The sequence below is a fragment of the Tachypleus tridentatus genome, chromosome 3 (assembly GCF_004210375.1).
Source record: "Tachypleus tridentatus isolate NWPU-2018 chromosome 3, ASM421037v1, whole genome shotgun sequence".
Taxonomy (NCBI): domain Eukaryota; kingdom Metazoa; phylum Arthropoda; class Merostomata; order Xiphosura; family Limulidae; genus Tachypleus; species Tachypleus tridentatus.
The window spans coordinates 75,831,805-75,857,996 of NC_134827.1; the positions used below are offsets into that span (position 1 = coordinate 75,831,805).

The window sequence follows — 26,192 nt, forward strand, 5'->3', positions numbered from 1 at the left end:
AACTGATGATACTGGGTTGCCCATGCTTAGGCCATTTGTTTGTATATAGTTTTGGTTGTTGAACATGAAGTTTGTCTTTATCGTGGTGAATTCTATGAGGGTTGCTAACTGGTTACTGGGAATTTCTATAGTTGGGTTAGGGTCTCAGATATAGAGTTCTAAGGCTATCTTGCAGGCTTCAGTGGTTGGAACTTCTGTAAAGAGGGATATAACATTGAAACTGACCATTAAGGCTTTATGATTAAGTTGATTTAGATTAGACTTGAAATTAAAAGAGTCTTTGATGAATGAGCTGGCTGATGTTACATATTTGGAGAATGCCCATGCTATGTATTTTCCAAGATTGTAATTAAACGATTCATATGTGGACATTATTGGTCGTAATGGACAATCTGGCTGGTTTATGAGGTTTGGGGATGCCGTATATTTGTGGTGTGCGTGAGTCGGTTTTACGTAGGTAGGAATAAAGTGTTTGTGAAATTGTGTTGGCTTTTTTCATCTGTAGTAGTAATTTGTTCAGTTGTGTCTCGTGTGTCTTTGTTGGATTTGTGTGTATTTGTTTAAACTTGTTCGTGTCTTATAGGATGTTATTCATTTTTTGGATGTATTCATTCGTATTCATTATGACTATAGCGTTACCTTTATCTGCTTTTAGAATTTTTATATTTTTGTCTTGTTTTAGGTTTTTAATGAAATTAATGTCTCTTTTTGTAAGGTTGTTTTTTAGTTTTTTGTTTTGTGAAATTATGTTGATGGTTTTCTGAGAAAATTCTTTGAAAAAATCGTTTAAGATGTTGTTTTTAGGTGTTTCTGGAAAATATAAATTTGTAATTTTACCTGGGAAGTTTGGTTGTTGGATGTCAATAAAATTATCTAAGTTGTCTTCTTTTTGTTGGTTGTTTCTTTGTTGTTTTTTTTTCTGTAGAAAGTATCACAAGTCTCCTGGCTAGATCTTCTAAACATGTTTTGATTTCTATGGTTGGAATGTACCTAGGTACTATTGAGAAGTTGAGTCCTTTGTTAAGTAGATGTATCTCGTCTGTGTTTAATTGTCGGTCGGATCTGTTAATTATGAGGTTAGTCAACGGTTTGTCGTGTTGGTGTCTTTTCTGTTGTTTGCATCTCAGTTGCAAGTTTCAATGTTATATCCCTCTTTACAGAAGTTCCAACCACTGAAACCTGCAAGATAGCCTTAGAACTATATCCGAGACCCTAACCCAACTATAGAAATTCCCAGTAACCAGTTAGCAACCCTCATAGAATTCACCACGATAAAGACAAACTTCATGTTCAACAACCAAAACTATATACAAACAAATGGCCTAAGCATGGGCAACCCAGTATCACCAGTTCTAGCCAATATTTTTATGACACAAGTTGAAACACAAGCAATTAACACAGCATTACATCCACCACTATACTGGTACAGATATGTAGATGACAGGGTTGCGGGATTCAAATCTACAGAACACATACTTAATTTTTTCAATCACATTAACTCTATACATCCCAACATTAACTTCACATGTGAACAGGAAGAAAGCAATCAAATATCATTTCTTAACCTCAAAATTACAAGAACCGACACACAATTCAAAACAGAAATCCACCGAAAAAATCACCCATACTGGACTATACATTCCTTGGGACTCAGCACATGAAACAAAACAAAAACTCAACATACTAAGAAACCAAATAAACACAACGATAAAACTATGCTCACCAGATAAAATTAACGATGAATAAGACAAAATAAAACAATACTTCATCAACATCAATAAGTTTCCTCCACAAACCTTAGAAAACATTATACGCACTCACCTAGACAGAAAGCAAAATCAACCAACTAAAGTAAATATATCTCACGAATCAAAAAATCACGAAACCATATACTGCTGCATACCATATATTCCTGACATCAGCAAACAATAACCAACATTTTGCAAAAATTAGTTACAAAATATGACATTCCAGTTAATACCAAATTTATTCAAAATCCAGGCACAAAACTGAGGTCTATACTACGTAAAACCTACACTGACAAACACCACACCAACATTATTTACAAAATACAAGCCCCCCAGTGGCACAGTGGCATGTCTGCGGACTTACACACTAAAACCGGGTTTCGATACCCGTGGTGGGCAGAGCACAGATAGCCCATTGAGTAGCTTTGTGCTTAATTCTAAACAAACAAACAAACAAACAAAATACAATGTGATAACTGCCACGACTTCTATATTGGAGAAACAAGTAGAAAAATGGAAACCAGATTCAAAGAACATAAAAAGTCACCTTCACACGTTTTCGAACACTGCAACTCAAATAAACACAACATAACCATAGAAAACACTCAAATACTAAATAAAGAAACAAACGCAAAATTAAAGAAGCCTTACTTATACAACAACTTAAACCCAAAATAAACCAATATAAAGGAGCGCCTTTATACCTATATTAATATAATAAAATAAATAAAATTATATATTCAAACATCTAATACCGCCCTCTATATTCCGACACTCAGTTACACAACCCCTTTCAAACATGTGGTCAGCTTCCGGTCTGTTACCTCTTTCTTTGTGAACCTGACGATGACCGAAGAAGGTTGAAACGTTGTTCGCTCTTCTATGTAAAATATTTTCTCAACCCAAACGAGCCGTTTTTGCACATAAATAAATATTTATATTTTACTGAAATCAATAAATGAAATCTGTGAGTACCTATTTATTCTGGAAAACACGGTTTGGGTAAGGATATCTGCTGATAAGTGTGCCGAATTTATAGATATTGTTTGACCTTAAGTCAGTTTAAATGAACCTTCAGATAAAAGTAACATGTCGTTCTGCGGTAGACCTAGATTTGGAGGAGGGACGAAGTAATCGACACTTCATTACCTGCAAACTGTCAAATGCAACTTGTGCGAGATAACGCATGCGTTTTTGAGCTTACTAAGCTTATCGGTTCTAGGCGAACCAAAGGAAATTTAAAAATACAGTAGGCCCTGCCGAAAATGTGTTAGGATCATGATTAATCAAAAAACCATCAAGATCTCGTTAAGTGGATCCTATTCCCAACATACTTGTCGCCAGAAGGGACACATGAAAAATAATCTTTGTGCATTTGTGAAAGAAATATGTAACAGTTCTTTTTTTAACCATACAATGCTTTAAAGATTAGAAACATTTATAGTGTCGACGCCCCTCTTTACGTAGCCGGTTGAGTAGCGACAAGGTCAACAAGGTTTCTGACAAATAACGAAGAATTTAAACGAGAGCGGTCCCTTCCGAAGAACGAGGCTTATGAAAACACAGCTACAATACACAAGTTTATGCAATGATATAATTGAATTCAAGTTGTATAAGAAGGAAGACAATGGAATGAAAGTGTATGTTTTACTGGCGTTAAACTAGTACGTATGCTTTTCCAATGGCCCAGCATGGCGAAGCGTGTTGAGGCATTCGACTCGTAATCCGAAGGTCGCGGGTTCAAATCCCGGTAGCACCAAACATGTTCGCCCTTCAGCCGTGAGGGCGTTATAAAGTGACGGTCAATCTCACTATTCGTTGGTAAAAGAGTAGCTTAAGAATTGGAGGTGGGTTGTGATGACTAGCTGCCTTCCATCTAGTCATTGCTAAATTAGGACGGCTAGCGCAGATAGCCCTCGAGTAGCTTTGCACGAAATTCAAATCAAAGAAAAAAAAAACAATCTTTACGTCGGGGAATCAAACCCCGTACTGTAGCGTTGCACGTCCTCCTTCTAACTAATCTACCATAAAACGGCCTTACAATGCTAAAATCAGGAATTAAGCTCCCCGCGGTGGTGGACACGACGGATACCCTAACGTGACTTTGCCATAAAACAAAGAAACGTTGCTTCAAAACACTAAGTTGTCACTTTCTTATTCACTGGAAAGATACGGCTACGTATAGAATTTATCGATTACATTAAGTGTGTCATAAAACGCCAATATTAGATCGTTTGTTCTACCATCCAGAGGCACAGCGGACTTATACCGCTAGAAACCGGATTTCGATACCCATGGTGAGCAGAATTTGTGCTGTATTACGAAACGTGTAAAAGTGTTGCAGTGTTACTGATTTAGTAGCACTTCTTCAAGAACAGAGGTGTCTTTACAGTGCGACCAAGGACGGTCCACATACATTTGTTTAACGATCTACATTTCATGTTTACAGTCATGACCCAACAGGTTAACATGTAGTCGTTTATTTTTGAAATCTTTTATTCTAATGTTATTTTCGTGACTACAAACCTTTAATTGTTTTTTTGTTTTTGTTTTTGAACTTCGCGCAAAGCTACTCGAGGGCTAATTTAGCAGTGTAAGACTAGAGGGAAGGCAGCTAGTCATCACCATCCACCGCCAACACTTGGGCTACTTTTTTACCAACAAATAGTGGGATTGACCGCATATTATAACGCCCTCACGGCTGAAAGGGCAAGCATGTTTGATGCGACGAGGATTCGATCCCGCGACCCTCTGATTACGAGTCGAGCACCCTAATCTCTTGACCATGCCGAGGCGCTACACGATGGGCCCTGCCCACCATGAATATCGCAACTCGCTTTTTAGAGGTGTGAATCTAATATTGTACCATTGCGCCACTAGAGGTCGTGTGAAATTTCGTTATGAATCTTAAACTGTATTCAGACCCGAAAATAAATTTTCATCGTTTCAAAGTAACGTCAATATTATGTTGACGGATCGAAGTTTTACTAAATGGTTGAGAGTAAATACTAAACATGAAAATTTAATAATGGATAAAATTGAGGGTTAAGAAGAAAATAAACTAATTTCTTATTAGCCCTGAATTTCAGCATATTTAACATTCAGATTGTGTACAGAAGACCCATTTTATATAATAAGACCTGAAAATATGAAATGAGATAAGAAAAACAGAGTCAACTATGTATATTTAATCAGATCTCTTGAACTTTGGTTTAAAATATACAAATTCAAACGTTATCATTAGATTTCTCTAAGACTTTTTTTTAAACTTACAACTTATTTTTAACGGTTTGATTAGAGACATACGTTTACTGTTTATCTTTAGCCAAGGAACTTTGCTTCATTTTGTTTTCTTTGTCACTAAACTCATTCATGAGACAGTAATCATTTCTTATATGTTCCTCGTTGTAGAGATGCAGATTTAGGGGCCGTCCACATTTTTTCAAAGTTTGTTTTATTTCCGCTATATTTATAAAACTATACAGAAATTAAAAGCAACAGTTAATTATTAGCAGTGATCTAGCTTCTTTTAAGTGAATATAAATCTATCAATTCCTCAGTTAAATTTGACTGGATAAGCCTAGTAGTGGGCGAAACAAATTGAACACAAATGGTCCCTTAGTAGTAGATACTCGACACCTTGTTTAAGTCTCTTTTATTTGGCAAGCAGTTACTGCCAGGAGTATAAATATAAACAAGGTGGGCGCTACACGGTTGGAGAATTTCTTATCAGTGTTCCTGCAGACGTGGGACGCGCGAAGTGTCCCAATTAGAAAGGCGCTGACAGGTTAATGTTACGCAAGCTGACGTCACCATGATACTATAGTTACACGAGTGCAGCAGCTCCTAATTAGGCTTAGGGCACCGATCGAGTTTGTTAAGGCAAGCGGTTAACCATCAAAAGTTAACAAAATCCTCTAAATGTCATTAGAGCACTATTAATTAAACACTATAACACTTCAGAGAAGCATGTATGCTCAAGCAACGCGCTGAAAACGTGCTGTTCCAGTAACAATTCGAAATTGTTCTATAGCAGTGGTGGCGGTCATATGTGTATATAGTAAACAAATAATTAATTAGGAACGCAAAAAAGGGCCGTTATTTTGTTTCCAATTCTAAGTTAAGGTAAACTGGAGATCACACAGTAAGTATCAATCTGAGTGTGGTTTTTATTTGCAGATTCCAGAGCGATATCTGAGATCAAGTCTGTATTTTTTCCACTTAAGTTAACCCTTTACAAGATTAAAAACACAGTTTCAATAATTTGTAGGCTTTCACGTTCTCATACTTGTTATCTGTGGGCACGTAGGTTAAGTACTCGTGTTAGGTAAGCCTGATTATGACGACTAGTTTTTAAACTACATTAATGAGGTTGTAGTACCACATTTTCTTTTGTAGTAGGACAACTCTTCCTTTTGTTAATAAGTATAAAAACGTAAATAGAAAACTGTAATTTGTTTGTTTGTAGTTGAGCACAAAGCTGCACAAAGGGCTATTTGTTCTCTGTCCATCACGGCCATCGAAACCCGGTTTCTAGGTTGTAAGTTTCCAGATATACTGCTGTGCCATTGGGGACTGAAATATGTAGCTGGTATGATTTTAAGGTATTCCAACATTTTGAACATAACTTGTAATAACAGCGCTTTATCTTTACTAACAGAGTTGCTTTTGAGGGCTTATGACGCTAAAAACCGGGTTTTAATACCCGTCGTGGCCACAGCACGGATAGCCCACTGTGTATCACTTTCTTTGTAACAACAAACAAATCAACAATTTGTTTCTCTCTTAACAGAGACATTATTGATGTTTATTATCAATGTTATAAAACGTTTTAATGGATTAGGTATTCAGTACAACAAATTTCTGTCTGACTACCTGTACTTCTTTTGACGGTCGCAAATAAGTAAAAAAAAAATCAATATTTGTTGCTTGTCGCAAAATTTTAATTTTATCAAATGTTCAATCACATGAAAGTTATGTATGTTTATGTAAAACTTAATTTAGATCTAGGCCAGGCAAATGAGCTACGTCCAGGGCGAAAAAATCAACCCCTGGATTTTAAGCTGGAAGAACGTAAATTTACGACTGACCAACCGGGGTAGTTTTTTAAATACGGCGGTATCCTTTGTTTAGTGTTTTCCATTTCACTGATTATGACCGGTTGTCAAGACTCGTATAAACACTTGTTTAGTGTTTTTCATTTCACTGATTATGTGTGTGTTTTCTTATAGCAAAGCCACAGTGGGCTATCTGCTAGATCCACCAAGAGGAATCGAAACTCTTATTTTAACGTTGTAAGTCCGAAGACTTACCGCTGTATCAGCGGGGGACTTCACTAACTCCCTTTTAAAATCTCAAAATACAGAAATGGTTTGGTTTGTTTCGAATTTGGCGCAAAGCTACTCGAGGGCTATCTGCGCTAGCCGTCCCTAATTTAGTAGTGTTATAATAGAGGGAAGGCAGCTTGTCATCACCACCCACCGCCAACTCTTGGGCTACTCTTTTACCAACAAATAGTGGATTGAGCGTCACATTATAACGATCATACGGCTGAAAGGGAGAGCATGTTTGGTGTGATGAGAATTCAAACCCGCGACCCTTGGATTACGAGTCAAGTGCCTTAACCTCCTGGCCATACTGGGCGAATACCGAAATGATAGAGATCGTAGTAAGAACATACTGGTTAAGCTCTGGATAAAACTTTTAAAGTTGTTAATAAACACAGTTGTTCCGATAATCAGTTAAACTATTATGACGTAATAATTATGATGCAGTCTCGAAAAAAAATTTCCAGAGTTCAAGATAGAAACTAACTCTTGAGAAAATAAATACGCGTGTCCAGAAACTCGTTTCAACGTTTATGTATTTCAAAATGGCCATTAAACTTGTTTCAGAATAGAAATCAAATATTTATTTTAACTTTGTCTACTTCCACGTTAAAGCCCAACTGGCAAGATCTTTTTTTATTATTATTTTTACGTGGCAGTTACCCGTTTTCTGTCTTATTTAAAAACATCAAGTACGTTTCCCACACTGCTATAATACATCGGAAATAGAATATAGTATCTCGTGCATGAAAATTAAAACGTTATGTGAAACTCCGAAGTTTAGTACTCGTATAAACGTTTCGTTTAAGAGTTGCGTCGGTTTCATTTTTCTGTTTCTTGTTTCGTATATTTTTTCACCGTGTACACTGTGTATAGATTAATTTTTCAGTTATCTTATGTATATATAATATTAAATTCAAGTCGCACAGTTCTTTGCAAGACTCGGCACACCAACTGTTATTAAAGTAATATATCTTCTATTTATCTATGCCATTCAATGATGAATAAATTATTCTAATCTAGCAATAATCTCAGTCAAAGTTTCACTAATGTTTATGGCATCATATAATAAACTGATGCCTTCTAGCGGTATTATCACCAGAAATCTAATGATGCTAGTAGCGTCAGATGCTTTTAAAGATAAGAACCGGTTGTCAACAACAAGACGTAGCTACGTATAATGAGTGAGTGATACGTGGAAAAGGAAACCAAGACTTGGGCACCTGAAGCTATGGTATAGTATTACGTAGAAAAGGGAACTTGAACTTTACTGCAAGACGAGTACGACAAACGAGTTTTGAAAGAAACTTTATCGGCAATTAAACTATCACATTCAGGTTCTAGCTCTTTCTGGCTATATGTACGAAGTCAAAGTTGATAAAACTTTCATACCTCTAAGTTAAAACGTTTTTACCTCAGATAAATTAAAGGCTGGTAAAATGTTCTTACTTCTTTAGATAAAGTTTGTAAAACATTTGACCACTGGAATAAGGGAAAGTTTGTTACAACTTCTGATAGAAAACTTTCATGTCACACAGACAAAAATCGGTTTTACGGTTTGTCTCTATTTGCAAGTAAAAGTGTTAGTTAACTGTACCTTAAATCACAAGTAAAATTTTGTTTCTTAGAGACAATGATTCCTTGAGGTCTAATCTGTATTTCAATCACGGTATTTTCAAAATAACTATAAAATTGTTACATGAACTGAATTATATTGAGCAGTATTAAACATTGTTGTTTGGTAGTTAAATAACTGGATTCAATTGATACTTGGTAGTTAAATAACTGGATTCAAATGATACTTGGTAGTTAAATAACTGGATTCAAATGATACTTGGTAGTTAAAAGTTTATGCTCACATGACACCATATAAAGTTTTAACATTTATTTAACATAAAAACAAGTATCAACACACCACAACTAATTTATAGAGAACAAAATAATTTACATATATATATATATATATATATATATATATATATATACAAACAGAAACTTTAGCTTTATCACCCTCCAGTTTACTTTCTACACTATGTTATAATCTCGTTTACAACATTTCTCTTGAAACTACAAAACCCTTCTGCCTCTCCAGACAAGAAGTGTTTTCATTAAGGGCTAATAAATTATAACCTGATTCAGACAGTTACTCAAATGTTTGAAATATAAATAAATGGAATAAACAACTAAAAATATGACAGCTTATTATTCTCAAATCAGAAAAGAAGATGGTAAATAATTTATAAAGAATGGGATGAAGAGAAACTGATGAAATAACGTGTGGAAAAAAAGTTCAATATTTACTGTTTATTGATGATAATACTGTATTATTTGTATTCTATGGAGAGATGGTGTTTCTATATAAACATGGTTACCATACTTACTAAAGCTGTATTCTCTGTAGGGATGGTGTTTCTATATAGACATGGTTACCATACTTACTAAAGCTGTATTCTCTGTGAGGATGGTGTTTCTATATAAACATGGTTACCATACTTACTAAAGCTGTATTCTCTGTGAGGATGGTGTTTCTATATAAACATGGTTATACATACTGTACTAAATGGTGCTGTATTCTCTGTATTCTCTGAGGATGGTGTTTCTATATAGACATGATTACCATACTTATTAAAACTGTATTCTCTGTAGGGATGGTGTTTCTATATAGACATAGTTACCATACTTATTAAAACTGTATTCTCTGTAGGGATGGTGTTTCTATATAGACATTTACCTACTTATAAAACTGTACTGTAGGGATGGTGTAGCATAGTTACCATACTTACTAAAACTGTATTCTCTGTAGGGATGGTGTTTCTATATAAACATGATTACCATACTTACTATAAGCTGTATTCTCTCTGAGGATGGTGTTTCTATATAAACATGGTTACCATACTTACTAAAGCTGTATTCTCTGTGAGGATGGTGTTTCTATATAGACATGTTTACCATACTTACTAAAGCTGTATTCTCTGTGAGGATGGTGTTTCTATATAAACATGGTTACCATACTTACTAAAGCTGTATTCTCTGTGAGGATGGTGTTTCTATATAAACATGATTACCATACTTACTAAAGCTGTATTCTCTGTGAGGATGGTGTTTCTATATAGACATGGTTACCATACTTACTAAAGCTGTATTCTCTCTGAGGATGGTGTTTCTATATAAACATGGTTACCATACTTATTAAAGCTGTATTCTCTGTGAGGATGGTGTTTCTATATAGACATGGTTACCATACTTACTAAAGCTGTATTCTCTGTAGGGATGGTGTTTCTATATAGACATGATTACCATACTTACTAAAACTGTATTCTCTGTAGGGATGGTGTTTCTATATAGACATGATTACCATACTTACTAAAGCTGTATTCTCTGTGAGGATGGTGTTTCTATATAGACATGGTTACCATACTTATTAAAACTGTATTCTCTGTAGGGATGGTGTTTCTATATAGACATGGTTACCATACTTATTAAAACTGTATTCTCTGTAAGGATGGTAGACATTTTTGTATACAGTTACCATACTTACTAAAGCTGTATTCTCTGTAAGGATGGTATTTTTGTATACAGTTACCATAGTTACTGTATATTACGTCATGTTGACGAGGGATTTTGGAATGGCTTAATTAGTATGCACTTGAAGACATTAAGTAATTATGGAATGAATAAAAACTATAACCAAAGCACTTTTAAAAGGTGAACCTTTCTTCTTCAGGGGCAAACTGGAAATGGTGTGTTTATTTATTTCTATCAAGATTTGTTGACGTGTTTTTATGACGTCACTTGATCGGCGAAGTTGATTATTTTAAGATAAAAAAATCTACAATTAAATTTAAGTCCATTCATCAAAATATTTATTTAAATTTTATAATAATTTTGCAATCCCATATCTATTCGAACCACAGGTCTACCTACAATAGTTCAGATGTACATGTAGATTTTGTTCTTGTGTGAATTTGACTAATACGTAACAAACACATGAAATCTCAGTGTTATAAAACTACAGAAAATCAGTGGTTATAAGACCCGTCAGTCTCACTGGAGTAGAGAACAAAGAAAAACGAAAACAAAACAACTTTCATGAAATTAACTTTCTTAAAAATAATACAAGAACATTGACCATCTGGAAACTGTAGCTATGTTGTTTTGTGCATGTTCTCTCAAGCCGAAAATATATACAACAGCAACAAGTTTGAAATTGAAGTCTGCGATGCGTTTATTCCAATTGACGTCATCAACTATGATGTCACAGTTGGAATCAAATGTTTATTACGTAAAGCTCCCCTTTAGGTGGATGTGAAATGCGGGTAACATTTTTTTTTTTCAAAGCTACTATAAGCAGTCTCGAACTTATACCATAAATTAAAGACTTCAGAGTCACACACACGTTTTCACAAGTAGATTCAGAGAAACTTGTTGTCGGTTCCAAACACTCGAGTATAAAGTATTTTGGTACTGGACTCGCGCGTTTTCTGGGAGAACGTTTGAAACGTGCTCGTGAAATTTCGGCGAGATGTCACACTTACGTAACATATTTCAACTGCAGACTATATCATCACAGAGATCGTCGTTATCGCAGTCCTGTGCAAACTAATCTGACAGAGTTCGTCCCGAAATTAATGAGAACCGCCTGATTAATATTGGTTCCGGATGATTTATTTCGAATTTTACGTTAACGATAGTAGCTATCTATATAATCCGGTCGCTCGCTGATCACAGGGCTTAATACGTCAAATCCTGGCCACGTTTACTACTTCCCTTCACTGACTAACGAGTCTGGACTTCCATAGCCACTCGAAGCGTCATCTTTAGCACCAGAAGACAAGTTTTCCGTCTGTTTTTTCAACTGGGTAAGACTGTCTCCAGTGTAGGGCAGGTTGGCAAACAAAGCCCTGTCTTCGTAATCGTATTCACATAATATTCTGTTGTTGTGCAAGTAAAACCTGTCTCCAACGCAGAACCTAGAAGAGACAAACAGCCAGACAACGGTAAAGTAATTCGTGATGACGAGAAACTCACTTGAAGTAACAATGTATCTCAAGACGACTGGTGTGGGTATTAAAACTTTTATTAAAATAAAGTAGAGAACAACGTTTCTACCTTCTTAGATCATCTTCAGGTTAACAGGTTTTTGTTTTCTACTTTATTTTAATAAAAGTTTTAATACCCACACAAGTCGTCTTGAGATACAATCACCCAATGGATTCACATCTTAACCTCGTGAAAATGTTGGACAAATATAAACTAGAGACAGAATATGTGACTTATAATCTATGTTGGGATTACCCTCTTATTATATTCACACAATATTAAGCCTTTCTCAGTTAATGTTCAGCAACAAAACTAAAGGCTAAAATCCGAGTTTTGATACCCGTGGTGGACACAACACAGATAACCTAGGTATAAAATTCTGACGTTAACTACAAACAGCCCTCAGTCATCATAAAATCACTTTAATCAATATTAGCTGTTGTTATTCAAGTATTCTCTTGTGAAAGTACATATTTACGTGTGTGTGAAAAACAAAATAAGCACCGATGAATGTAACTGGCTTGAGATTCCAGATTTACATTTTGAAGTAGCCCTCTAGTGGCTCAAGTTGACAACCAACAAATACTTTTGAAGTATTTCACGCAAAGAGTGAATTTCGCTATTTCTGATGGATTTTTGGTTTTCAGTTCTGACTCGCATTTTACCTGTGGTTACACTAGAAAGAAGAATTATTAGGACTTATTTAAGAGCGTTAGAGAGGATATCTCCGTCCACGTCAGAATCTTATGCATTTTAAAGGTTGGTACGATAAGGTTTAACGTGAACAAAAGAAGGTCTGTGAAGTAGGATCTAGGTTCAATAGTTTATCAAAGTCACTTTCTAATGTATACACTTTGATCAATATCAACAAACAACCAGTGCAATTCTACCTGTGGTTACACTGCTGACAAGCGAAACACTCCAAGTGATACACGTTTCCTCTGGCTCTCATCACCATCTCGAAGGCTGGGATAGTTTTGTTACAAGCTGAACAAACACCGGTCGTACCGAACAATCTGGTTTAGATAAACAATAATGCAATCAGTAAAATGTTTCCAGATTTCCACTGGAAAATTTTAGTCCCTTAGTTATGAAGAAAAACAATTTAAAGCATATTATAAATAAGTAATAAAAAAGTGCTAAATATTCCGAAAAAGCAATTAAAGATCTTAGCGTCCTCTCGTGACACGTTTAATAATATCATCACATACTGCGTTATTTTACTGCATTGCATGATGTTGAAACAATTAAACTTACAGTAAATAATTAGTAAGAAGACAATTTCTCGTCAGTACATTCTCAAATTAGACTCCATCTTCGATGAAACTGTAAAAACAAATACTATAATATGCATAAAAACAAAATGTTTTAAAATATTTCGTTTACCTAGTTGGGTTTTCAGGAAACAGCTAGGTACTGTACGATCGTGAGTTCGACTAAAAATTTTAACAGAAATAGTTTGTTCGTTCGTTTGTTTTTGAAATTCGCACAAAGCTACTCGAGGGCTATCTGCGCTAGCCGTCCCTAATTTAGCAGTGTAAGACTAGAGGGAAGGCAGCTAGCCATCACCACCCACCGCCAACTCTTGGACTACTCTTTTTACCAACGAATAGTGAGATTGACCGTCACATTATAACGCCCCCACAGCTGGGAGGGCGAGCATGGATGGCGCGACGGGGATGTGAACCCGCGACCCTCAGATTACGAGTCGCACGCCTTAACACGCTTGGCCATGCTAGGCCTTTAACAGAAATAAACCATTCAATTTTGTTTGTTTGAAATTTCGCGCAAAGCTACACGGGGCTATCTGCGCTAGATGTTTCTAATTTAGCAGTGTAAGACTAGAGAGAAGGCAGTTAGTTATCACCACCCCCCGCCAACTCTTGGGCTACTCTTTTACCAACGAATAGTGGGATTGACTGTCACACTATAACGTCCCCCTGCTGAAAGGGCGAGCGTGTTTGGTGTAACGGAAATTCAAACCTGCGACCCTCAGGTTACGAGACGAGTGCCTTAACCACCTGGCCATGCTGGGCCTTGAGGGAAGTCAGCTAGTCATTACCGCAAACCACCAGTTTTGAACTACTTTTTATCAACGACTAGGAGGACTGATCGTTATATCGAACCCGTGATCGTCAGATTGTGAGTCACGCACTTTAACCATCAGGCCAAGGAATGTCCAAATAAATGAAGAAATCAATATTTTTCAAATATGTGAGTTTTAATCTCACCATAGATCGCTTCATTATTACAATTTGTGAATTAAGTAACGTCTGGCATAATTACAATCGAGTTTGGTGTTACACTTCGTGTCATTTGTGGCATAATTACAATCGAGTTTGGTGTTACACTTCGTGTCATTTGTGGCATAATTACAATAGAGTTTGGTGTTACACTTCGTGTCATTTGTGGCATAATGACAATAGAGTTTGGTGTTACACTCCGTGTCATTTGTGGCATAATTACAATCGAGTTTGGTGTTACACTTCGTGTCATTTGTGGCATAATTACAATAGAGTTTGGTGTTACACTTCGTGTCATTTGTGGTATAATTACAATCGAGTTTGGTGTTACACTTCGTGTCATTTGTGGCGTAATTACAATCGAGTTTGGTGTTACACTTCGTGTCATTTGTGGCATAATTACAATAGAGTTTGGTGTTACACTTCATGTCATTTGTGGCATAATTACAATCGAGTTTGGTGTTACACTTTGTGTCATTTGTGGTATAATTACAATCGAGTTTGGTGTTACACTTCGTGTCATTTGTGGCCGGAATAGCAAATATATAGAAATGAGACTTAAATAATTGAAACCTGACAACCAAAAGAAATAGAAGACAGTCCAGGATAAGATGTGTATACCCGCGGATGAAGAAACCATTACCTCATGGTACACCCATCACCGCAGATAACACCACAACACAACTTTTTTTTTTGTAAGAGTGAAATAACACGAAACTTTTTTTTAACACATCACTCTCTCCACTGTATACAACAAACATACAGATGTTTCGCATATCAGTTTCAACTTTCTTTTGTTATCTGCAATGGACCGGGCGTGACTTAGTGGTTAGCGTGCCCTGTGAAGTTAAGGTTTCACGGTTCGCGACCCTTTGTCTCAAAAATGCGCCCTGCACTCTGGAACCGTGATAGATAATCAAATCCTACTATTCAGTACTACAAGAGTGTCTCAAGAGTTAGGGGTGGGGTCTATTGAACAGCAGTCTTACATCTAGACTATCAGTTCTAAAGCTGTGACGGCTATATGCTGATACATTCTGTGCAAAAGTTTAAAGAAAAAAATTCCAACTGATATGTTACCTTAGAAATTCAAGTGAAATTTATTATTTAAAAAAATAATTTCAACTTTCTTTTTCTATTTCGAGTGTTGCCATTTTGAAAAACAAAAAGTTCCATTATTGTATACTTTCTAACCTGAGATAATCTCTCTTGCAGAGTATGAGATTAGCCTTAGTGAAAAGAGTGGAGCCAACCTCTCCCAGCCTGCAGTCACAACAGGCACACCTTAGACAGTCCTCGTGCCAGAACTGGTCCAGAGCCTTCAATAGGTACCTCTCTCGGATAACTTTCTGACACCCAGCGCACTCTGATGCCATCCCCGTGTCAACAGGAAGTCGCTGAGATATTTGTTGTTTTACATCCATTCTAAATAAACCTATATAAAAATATGAAAAAAATAATATTTAAACCCATACACACAAAAAAAGATTCCTGTGGGTTGTTTTCATCACAGTTACATAAAAAAAACTATTATGATAAAGCAGTGAAATTGGCTGATGGAATGTTAATGAGCTGTTATTATTCCTGTTGGAAGTAGTTCTATTTACGTTGTCATGTGTTCAGCGGTAAGTTTACGGACATACAACGCTAAATTCCCTGGTTAGATTCCATGTGGTGGACTCAGAAAATAGCCCAGTGCAGCTTTTCTCTTCTCTCTCCGAGAAAGGAATGGAAGAAATAAGACAAAAAGTTAACGATCGTACATAAATATGAAGAAAAAACTGGAATAAACGTTAGAGACTGGAAATGTATGATGACATTTTAACGCATCTCAAAACTCAACACCTCTTGAAAGATCAAAATATAGTTTCAGGGGATTTAACCCCATAAGACATTTATTTATCAAAATATGGTCCTTCCATTTTAAGAAGAAAACAACAACAACTAGATTCGGGAATGTCTAACAATTATGTAGGTCTGAGTGCACTTGAAACAGTGTACCACCTACCAATAACAAAAAACAACATTATTTGGTTCGTTGCTGAAAAAGAAATAAAGATACACTTCCCTTGATTGTTATGAACGTGATGTTAGGTTCTTATACGCAATATCTATGGAAGATGAAACTAAGTACGATCAACAGTTATTCTAATGTAATTGAATAAAGTTCTGTTTCTTATAGAAACACGTGGCTTGAATCAATAGCGTAATATCAACTGACCGCTTGCCACATCCACATCTCACTCCTATATTTCATGAGTGACGATACAAGTCCAGTTTCCCATATCAGAAGGTTTCAGTACATATACAAAGAACTTATCTGTCTCCATGACACATTTCTTGCATATTTTATCTTATTGTAAACAATTATTTTAAACAAGTCACAGTAGATTTAACTTTCAAACTGTATTAACCCTAATATACCACATAATACGTTAGCAGTTAAAGGAGTTATTTATCTCTGGTCGTCATCACGAACCAAGGAACAACCAGTTCATACTATGAACATATCAGTGTATTATTGTAATGAAGATTTCTCTTCTCTTAAATTAACCAGTAAATAGAACAAGTCAACGTACAGTTCACTTAATGTTAACGAAAGTGTTTTATTAGTTCAATTACAGGTTTTACAAGTTAGCACAACTATTGTTCGCTGATAGGTCTAAGTTCACAAAAGACGCTGATATAAAAATTTCACTTGCATACTAATTTATCCTGCTTTATACGTTGTTCAAGAACACAGAATTAACAAGTCATAACTTAACTAACTGAAAAACTCAAGCAAAGAATAACTCACGCAACAGACTCAAACTCAATAATTATCTACTGGTCTTTACACTTGAAAATAATTGACTTCAGTAACGTAAAACTTAGTTTGCTTTTGGTCAACTAAATCAACTACATTAAAGTACTGAGAACTGACAACTGAACCGTGTGTGTTCGTCAGTTAAGTTTATTTTATAAAAAAAACACACGCGATTTATTTAATTAATCATTTTGTAACCAACAACGGAGGTCTTAATTGAAATCATATTTTCAGTATTCTCCCACTAGAGAAACAATGTTAAAACTATCAAACAGAGCCAGTTTGTCAAGATCCACTCAATAAACAAATATCATTATTCTCTCATATTTTACCGATCGCTGTTTGTATTAAAGAATGCTAACGAAAAAAGTTTTCAAAATATTTTAATTATTACAAATGATTGAATCTCAAGCCCTCAGTAACTTAGTGGTAAGTCTGAGGGCTTGTTACACTAAAATCTCGGTTTCGATACATGCTACGGGAAGAGAACAGACAGTCCAACTAACTAACTAGACTTCATTGTCCCTTAGTACGTCATAGGTAAGTTTAAGGGGTTTATAACTCTAAAATTCAAAGCTCGATTCCCTCTGGTAGACACAGTTTTGTGATAAAAAAGAAACAAATTATTTCACCTCAAATATATATATATTTTAGGTTTCGCCTTTACAACTGATGAGTCACTACCTACTATACAAGTTTTTGTTTCTGTCCCTAAATACTCCAGATAAGAGCGTCATTTGTGATTACTTATCATGATATGTTCATTGCCTTCTTAACCTTCCATGTACATAACTCTTGCTTTGTTAACAAACACTTCTAAACACGAAAATCTTTGGATGTTCACCAAACAATTTTCTTTTAAAATGCCACTGCAGGAAAGGCGGTAAGTCTACGAGATTTCAACACTAAAATCTTGGGTTCGATTCCCCACATTGGACAGAGCAAATAACCTGATGTAGTTCTGTTTTAAAGCAATCTTTAAAAAAATTAAATGTATCAAGACGAAATATAAGGAATTGTTAATCTTATTTCTTATTATCTTTTTTAAAACACCAAGACATACTTTTTGACCTGAATTGTTTCTCAGATATTTGAAATTATTAAAAAAAGGTTCCTCTAAATTGTATCAAAGGTGAAAAAAACTGTGGAAAGTGTGTTTCATAATATTTTATCTTGACAACCAGAAGGTATTTCTTTAACCTGTTCAGTGCTGTAGACGAGATAACTCGTCCAAGCCGATCGGTAACACAGTGCCACGGACGAGTTAATTCGTTCTCAATAATATCTAATTTCAACACTAGATATCAGCACCATACATGCATTTAACCTACTTACAAATTGTTTCACTTTCGATCCAAAATGACGTCACAAAAAGTTACAAAATGAAGAATCATTAGAGTTGTATTGTAGCAGCTGAAATACAGGGTGTTCGGAAAGTCACTGTGCAGTTTTGTAATCATATGTCTATTCAGTCTATTTCAAGCCGTCAACTGATAGCGGTGTTTAGAAACAAAATAAGAAGGATCCAGGCCTGTATTGATGCCAACGCGGGTCACTTTCAACATTGTTTATAATTGTCACTCATATTTACCTCCTGTTTTCTATATTGTAACATGTCTGTTAATAAATATATAAGATCACAGTGACTTTCCGAACACCCTGTAGTTGGCAGTCAACAGGTTAAACACCACTTTCGGGAAAATCAACTTAAAATTAAAAAAAAGAATGAAAAATGAACTAAGACAAGTTTTAACACCATTAATGAAGTGCCTTATATCTTTATATCATTTTAAGACAAATGTTTAACGCCACTCATCAAGTGCCTTATATCTTTATATCATTTTAAGACAAATGTTTAACGCCACTCATCAAGTGCCTTATATCTTTATATCATTTTAAGACAAATGTTTAACACCACTCATCAAGTGCCTTATATCCTTATATCATTTTAAGACAAATGTTTAACGCCACTCATCAAGTACCTCATATCTTTATATCATTTTAAGACAAATGTTTAACGCCACTCATCAAGTGCCTTATATCTTTATATTATTTTAAGACAAATGTTTAACACCACTCATCAAGTGCCTTATATCTTTATATCATTTTAAGACAAATGTTTAACGCCACTCATCAAGTGCCTTATATCTTTATATCATTTTAAGACAAATGTTTAACGCCACTCATCAAGTGCCTTATATCCTTATATCATTTTAAGACAAATGTTTAACGCCACTCATCAAGTACCTCATATCTTTATATCATTTTAAGACAAATGTTTAACGCCACTCATCAAGTGCCTTATATCTTTATATTATTTTAAGACAAATGTTTAACACCACTCATCAAGTGCCTTATATCTTTATATCATTTTAAGACAAATGTTTAACGCCACTCATCAAATGCCTTATATATTTATATCATTTTAAGACAAATGTTTAACACCACTCATCAAGTGCCTTATATCCTTATATCATTTTAAGACAAATGTTTAACGCCACTCATCAAGTACCTCATATCTTTATATCATTTTAAGACAAATGTTTAACGCCACTCATCAAGTGCCTTATATCTTTATATTATTTTAAGACAAATGTTTAACACCACTCATCAAGTGCCTTATATCTTTATATCATTTTAAGACAAATGTTTAACGCCACTTGTGAAATGTTTTATATATCATTTGAAGATGGTCGTGGTTTAATGGCTAGACCCGAGTTTTAGCTCGCAATTTCTAAGATTCAAGTTGCGATATGCCGCTTAACACGTTTCTAAAGACAAACCGAAGGAACGTGATAAGAAATTCGACTTTTTGTTGAGATTAGAGTAGCAGGTTATACCAAATATACCTGAAAGTGGTAATAACATGGTATGAAAACGGGCGAGCTTTAAGCTGGTAGTGTAGCCCAAACGTCAAACGGTTTGAATAAAAAAATCACCTAAATGAATAACACTCACAGATTCTTCATTCCCCTTTCAGTACATCGTGAGAGAGAAAATTGAGACGCGTTACAATCATATGTAGAATTAATTACACGAGGTTGTTAAATTTAAAGACACGTTCGTTTCCTATGGGAATGTCCAGCCATCGATCGGTTCACAAAATAAGTTAACCAGTTTGTTGTAGAAAATCTGGAGAAACCATCCGAAGGAATGACTTTGACACTACACACATATAGTTAAATATTTTCTGCAGCTAGAGATACATATCTTAAAGAAACACGCCAGGCACTTTTATTTACCGAGTCTCTGACAGCTGTCTGCTACGAGGAAAACAGGAATATGAAAATCCCCACTGGAAAAATAACAACTTCAGGAGAAGTCTATTATCTGTGCCGGGTTTGTCTGCCGAAGGGTGGACTGAAGCTTATCCGAGTCACTAGAGTTGCGAAACCAACCGGAAACCATCACACTGAAAGATTACTGGACCGCCGACAAAGCTCAACGTGAGCGCGTAATAACGAAGTGCACTGTAACGGCTACACGGGTTAAATCGCGAGCTGCACGAGAAGCGAAGCAAGCGCGAGAGAAATGATTAAATACATGTTCTGCTGTCAAAATAGCAGAGAATCTGCTACGTAAAAGACCAATGAATACTATTATATCACCAGTCGGCCTGTTATCGGACAAGCCACGCGCCACCTTGCAAAAGGGGAACAGGGGATGTTCGCAACCAACCAAGCGCGAACACAGTGAAGAAAACGAGTGCGCGTTCGGTAGCTACGCGCGGTTACTCAACACAAGAACAGATAATTCACGTTTCGGGGCGTACGGACAAAGTAAATAATCATAAAGCTTTAAAAGTCGCTTGTTACTTTTTGTATCACCTTTCACTAGTGTAGACCCTTCTGCGAATTGAAGGCTGCACAGAAAGTGACTCAATTTTTGAAGAAAACCAACCTGATCTCATGGCGTTTACATATCGCTAGTTATTTTCAAGTGAGACTTTTTGAAGTGTCTCTCATCAGTTATAGATGGTTACAGTACATATAACTATTAAACAAGAAATACACAAAACTATTAGATTTCCACTGGTACAAAACAAAACTCTCATTGTTCCACTGATATAAAACAAAACTCTTACTCTTCCACTAATATAAAACAAAACTCTCATTGTTCCACTGATATAAAACAAAACTCTCATTGTTCCACTGGTATAAAACAAAACTCTCATTGTTCCACTGGTATAAAACAAAACTCTTATTGTTCCACTGGTATAAAACAAAACGCTTACTGTTCCACTGATATAAAACAAAACTCCTATTGTTCCACTGATATAAAACAAAACTCTCACTGTTCCAATGATATAAAACAAAACTCTTACTATTTCGCTGGTATAAGACAAAACTCTTACTGTTCTACTGATATAAAACAAAACTCTTATTGTTCAACTGGTATAATACAAAACTCTCATTGTTCCACTGGTATAAAACAAAACTCTCATTGTTCCACTGGTATAAAACAAGACTCTTACTGTTCCTCTGATATAAAACAAAACTCTTATTGTTCCACTGATATAAAACAAAACTCTCATTGTTCCACTGGTATAAAACAAAACTCTTACTGTTCCTCTGATATAAAACAAAACTCTTACTGTTCCTCTGATATAAAACAAAACTCTTATTGTTCCACTGGTATAAAACAAAACTCTCATTGTTCCACTGGTATAAAACAAGACTCTTACTGTTCCTCTGATATAAAACAAAACTCTTATTGTTCCACTGATATAAAACAAAACTCTCATTGTTCCACTGGTATAAAACAAAACTCTCATTGTTCCACTGGTATAAAACAAAACTCTTATTGTTCCACTGGTATAAAACAAAACGCTTACTGTTCCACTGATATAAAACAAAACTCCTATTGTTCCACTGATATAAAACAAAACTCTCACTGTTCCAATGATATAAAACAAAACTCTTACTATTTCGCTGGTATAAGACAAAACTCTTACTGTTCTACTGATATAAAACAAAACTCTTATTGTTCAACTGGTATAATACAAAACTCTCATTGTTCCACTGGTATAAAACAAAACTCTCATTGTTCCACTGGTATAAAACAAGACTCTTACTGTTCCTCTGATATAAAACAAAACTCTTATTGTTCAACTGGTATAAAACAAAACTCTTATTGTTCAACTGGTATAAAACAAAACTGTGACTATTCCACTGGTATTGCTCCACAATACAAGACGAGGTGTTTGACGGTGTAAGAACGGTTAATTACACGTTTCTCCTAGGAGTTAACCTAAATGTTAATTTTTCGATCTTTTTGTTCTCTTTACGAGTATGCCAAACGTTTAGTATATTTAGCATAAAGTCATTATTTTAAGCGTATTCATGACAGGATAATATTTAGCTGTTGATAAACTGTAACGAATTCGGCTACGAGGACGTGGACTAACAAACATACACCTTTCGTGATGAAATGGGTTTACCAGTATATATATATACTAATGCATAATTTCAAGTATATACAGGACCATACGTATGTGTTAATATAGATAAGCCTATCAATGATACACTTACCTCTGTTAAAATTTGTGTAAATTGGGACCTCTGAGTCTGATTTCTGTTTTTGTCCGTTTATTAGAATAAAATTTAATAGAAATAACTTCTACTGAAAAGTCACTAGCCTTCTATTGAGGTCACTGACCCCCGGATGTGTACAATAACCATGAAATAAGACACTTTTGACATTTTTTGAAAAACTCAGACAAGCCAGCAGAAACTATTGAGTAAAGACTCGAAAAAGAATCGTCTGTGGTTTCAAAATCAGTTGTTCAGTCTGTTTTGTAATATACTCTTCAAAACAAGAAACGCAAAAGGGATATTTTTTTATTTTAAAGAGAAATATATGTAATAACGTTACAAGCTCAGATTACGTGATGTTACACATGTTAAGACACTGATTGTCAGACCAAAATGACAATAAACGTTGTGCACTTTGAAAACGGAGGAAAACATCGGTTTTTCGCCATAACGCATGCGTGTCCAGTAAATTTGTTTGAGAGATCTGCATGTTCTGCAAGTGCAACATGTGCAAAATCCCTATAAAAGTGACGGGTTCTCGGTTTCCATAGCTCAGTGTTAAGCCACCGACACGCAATACAATTACGCCAAGACTGACTGAAGCACAACGCAACAACGCCATTGGTCGCTTGGAAGCAGGCGAATATCGATCAGATGTTGCCAGAGCTTTGAATGTCCACCCAAGCACCATCACAAGGCTATGGAATCGTCACCAACGACATGGATCAACTCGTGACCGTCCACGATCTGGCAGACCTCGTGTGACCACGCCCGCACAAAATCGCTACATCCGGTTACGTCACCTTCGGGATAGGACCACCACTGCGACGTCTACTGCCTCAACCATACCAGGGATGCGTAGGATTTCCGATCAGACCGTACGCAACCGTCTACGAGATGCAGGAATCCGACCTCGACGTCCAGTCAGAAGCGTCATCCTCACCCAGCAACATCGGCAAGCACGGCTGCAGTGGACTCGGGCACATCAGGTATGGCCTCATCGACGATGGAGGCATGTTTGGTTCAGCGATGAATCACGTTTTATGCTTCGTAGGTAGGATGGAAGGACCCGTGTTTACCGTCGCCGAGGTGAACGTTTTGCAGCAAATTGTGTGCAGGATGTTGACAGATATGGTGGTGGCAGCGTCATGATGTGGGCTGCCATCGTCTACAATGCTAGATTAGACCTTTTGCACATTCGAGGGAATCTTACGGCTCAACGATACGTTGACGAGATTCTTAGGCCCCATGTGCAACCCATCATGGTGAACGTCAACGACGTTTTTAACATGACAACGCTCGTCCTCACACAGCCCGACTCTCAACTGTCTTCTTGAGACACCACAACATTAACGTTCTTCCATGGCCCTCCAGATCACCAGATTTAAACCCCATCGAACATCTTTGGGACGAGTTGGACCGACGTCTGCGACGGCGACAACCTCAACCGCAGTTGAGTCAGTCATCTCATCGCTTCATGGGCAGGAGATGCCAAGCAGTTATTAATGCTCACAGGGGGCATACTCGTTATTGACGTTGAGTGACGTTAAACTTCACCTAGTGAGCGTGAACTTCGGCTTTGCAGACTTTGGATGTTCAGCAGTGAATGTGCAAAGTTTCACACATGCCATACAAAACTACCCGGAATAAACTTGTTAACAATTTGTCTCATATTTTGCCTTTTGCGTTTCCTTTTTTGAAGAGTATATATTAACCCTACAATTACATATTCAGTCATTGAGCGTCTTACACCTTGTTTCTAAATTATTAATGCATCGTCATGCTTTTGAATCAACATCTTTGTTCAATACAGAATACCTAAGTCAAAGAGTCAGTTAATGACAACAACAGTCACTGTGTGTTACGTAGAAAATTAGTGGTTTCACTTAATCTTTGGTCACAACCTCACACTGAATACCGGAACAGAAAATAGATGAAATATCCTACAATAGTACACTATTCTCACTAGTAGTAAACAGAGTAAAAAAAAATTAGTTATTTGAAGATTCAACTGCCAAAAAATATTTCGAACAAGCAAATAAACATTTCATATTTAAACTTGCGTTGTTCAACATGTTTCTGTTATTTTAGCTGAAAACCCAAAACCTCCTGAGTATTTTTATCAAGGTTTCTACTTGAGTCAAATGTTTGTTGAAACACTTCATAAAACAATGTAAAAATTGATATATTAAAGTCCTGAATTGTTTTAGTGTGAAAATACGTTTGTACACCTAGCCCTCGTTTCTAGGATAAAATGGATGGAACAGGTGTATAGACAGATTCCGCAATTATCAGCCATAGTGTTCCCTAGGATAAACGGAGACAACATGATGTTTAATGAACTAAAAATTCAGAGTGGAGACACCAAGGAGTTCTGTAGGATAAATAGAGACAATATGGTGTTTAATGACCTAACAATTCAGAATGGATTTAGCAAGATGTTCCGTAAGTTAAATGGCCAGATTGGAATACCAAGAAATTCATTAGGCTAAAAAGACAAACGAAAGAAACCACAGTATTCCATGGACTAAAATTTCAGATTGGAGGCACCAACTTGTTCAGATTTAGCTATCCTTAATGTTGAACTGCAGATCAGAGAAGGATCTACCGCCCACTCAAATCAACATTGGGATTGACAGGTACGTTTATAATGCGCCCATAACTAAGTATACGACATATCGCGAACTCGAACCTTGAACCATCTGACACTCAACATGGAGTACCTGTAAGGCTTTATTTTAGCTTTAAAGTGGGAGGGTATAGAAGACAGAGAACGCCATAACTGAAGATAAGTTTAGGTTACGGACAAGTTAACTCCTTACAGAGGATGAAAAATATGATGTAATTAGAAACTGGTTCCTGCGGTAACTGGTTCCACTGTTATAATAGACATGCATCAACATGCCATCTTTCGAAGATAACCAACCGATGAAACAACGAAAAATGTGATTGTATGCTATATTCCTTTCACTGACTCGATTCGGAAATTTTATTTAAGTGGTAAGTTTCCCCGAAGAATATCATCAAAGCAGACAAAACAATGAGCTTCGAAACATATCTCTTAATGTATTTGTTATTAACTGGAACATAACTAATCCATTAAGCATTTTTCATAGCACGATACAATGGCTATATCATTTATGTTACTGGAATGCGTTAGTTTTATACATCAAAGTAGAGTTCTATTTACGTTTTTTTTGTTTTGTTTTTTTCAGCAAAGCGCCCGAGAAAACACAACATTATAGAGCCAAACAATCGTTTATTACTTTAGTGTGTGCTACCATGGAGACGGAGCAAAGCGGTTCTATTTCATCTCCTCTAAGTAGTTTGTGGTATATGAAGGATGAAGTAACATTAAGAAATACGACGGTTCACGTAGTATTCTGTACACTCAGCTCCACTGTGACCAGCTGTCTCTCACCAGTGCATTACGAATGGACCATCTCGGATCTGGTGAGAATAACGACAAAAGCCGACGTCATCGAGGCTTGGTC

General features: G+C 36.0%; 1 protein-coding gene and 1 long non-coding RNA gene across 2 annotated transcripts in view; one reads left to right on the forward strand and one right to left on the reverse strand.

Annotated features, from left to right (window-relative positions):
• Positions 1-16,543, forward strand: part of LOC143247225 (uncharacterized) — a 38,908-nt gene extending 22,365 nt beyond the window's left edge. The window contains exon 2 of the long non-coding RNA XR_013026442.1: positions 15,574-16,543. This is a non-coding gene — a long non-coding RNA (uncharacterized LOC143247225). The remainder of the gene's footprint in view (positions 1-15,573) is intronic.
• LOC143247223 (LIM domain only protein 3-like) lies at positions 8,946-15,782 on the reverse strand. Its single transcript, XM_076494932.1, has 3 exons — positions 15,553-15,782; positions 13,006-13,131; positions 8,946-12,045 (listed from the first exon to the last, which is right to left on the reverse strand). The coding sequence occupies exons 1-3, from the start codon at positions 15,780-15,782 to the stop codon at positions 11,835-11,837; spliced, it is 567 nt and encodes a 188-aa protein (XP_076351047.1). The 3' UTR covers positions 8,946-11,834.
• Positions 16,544-26,192: the final 9,649 nt, after the last annotated feature.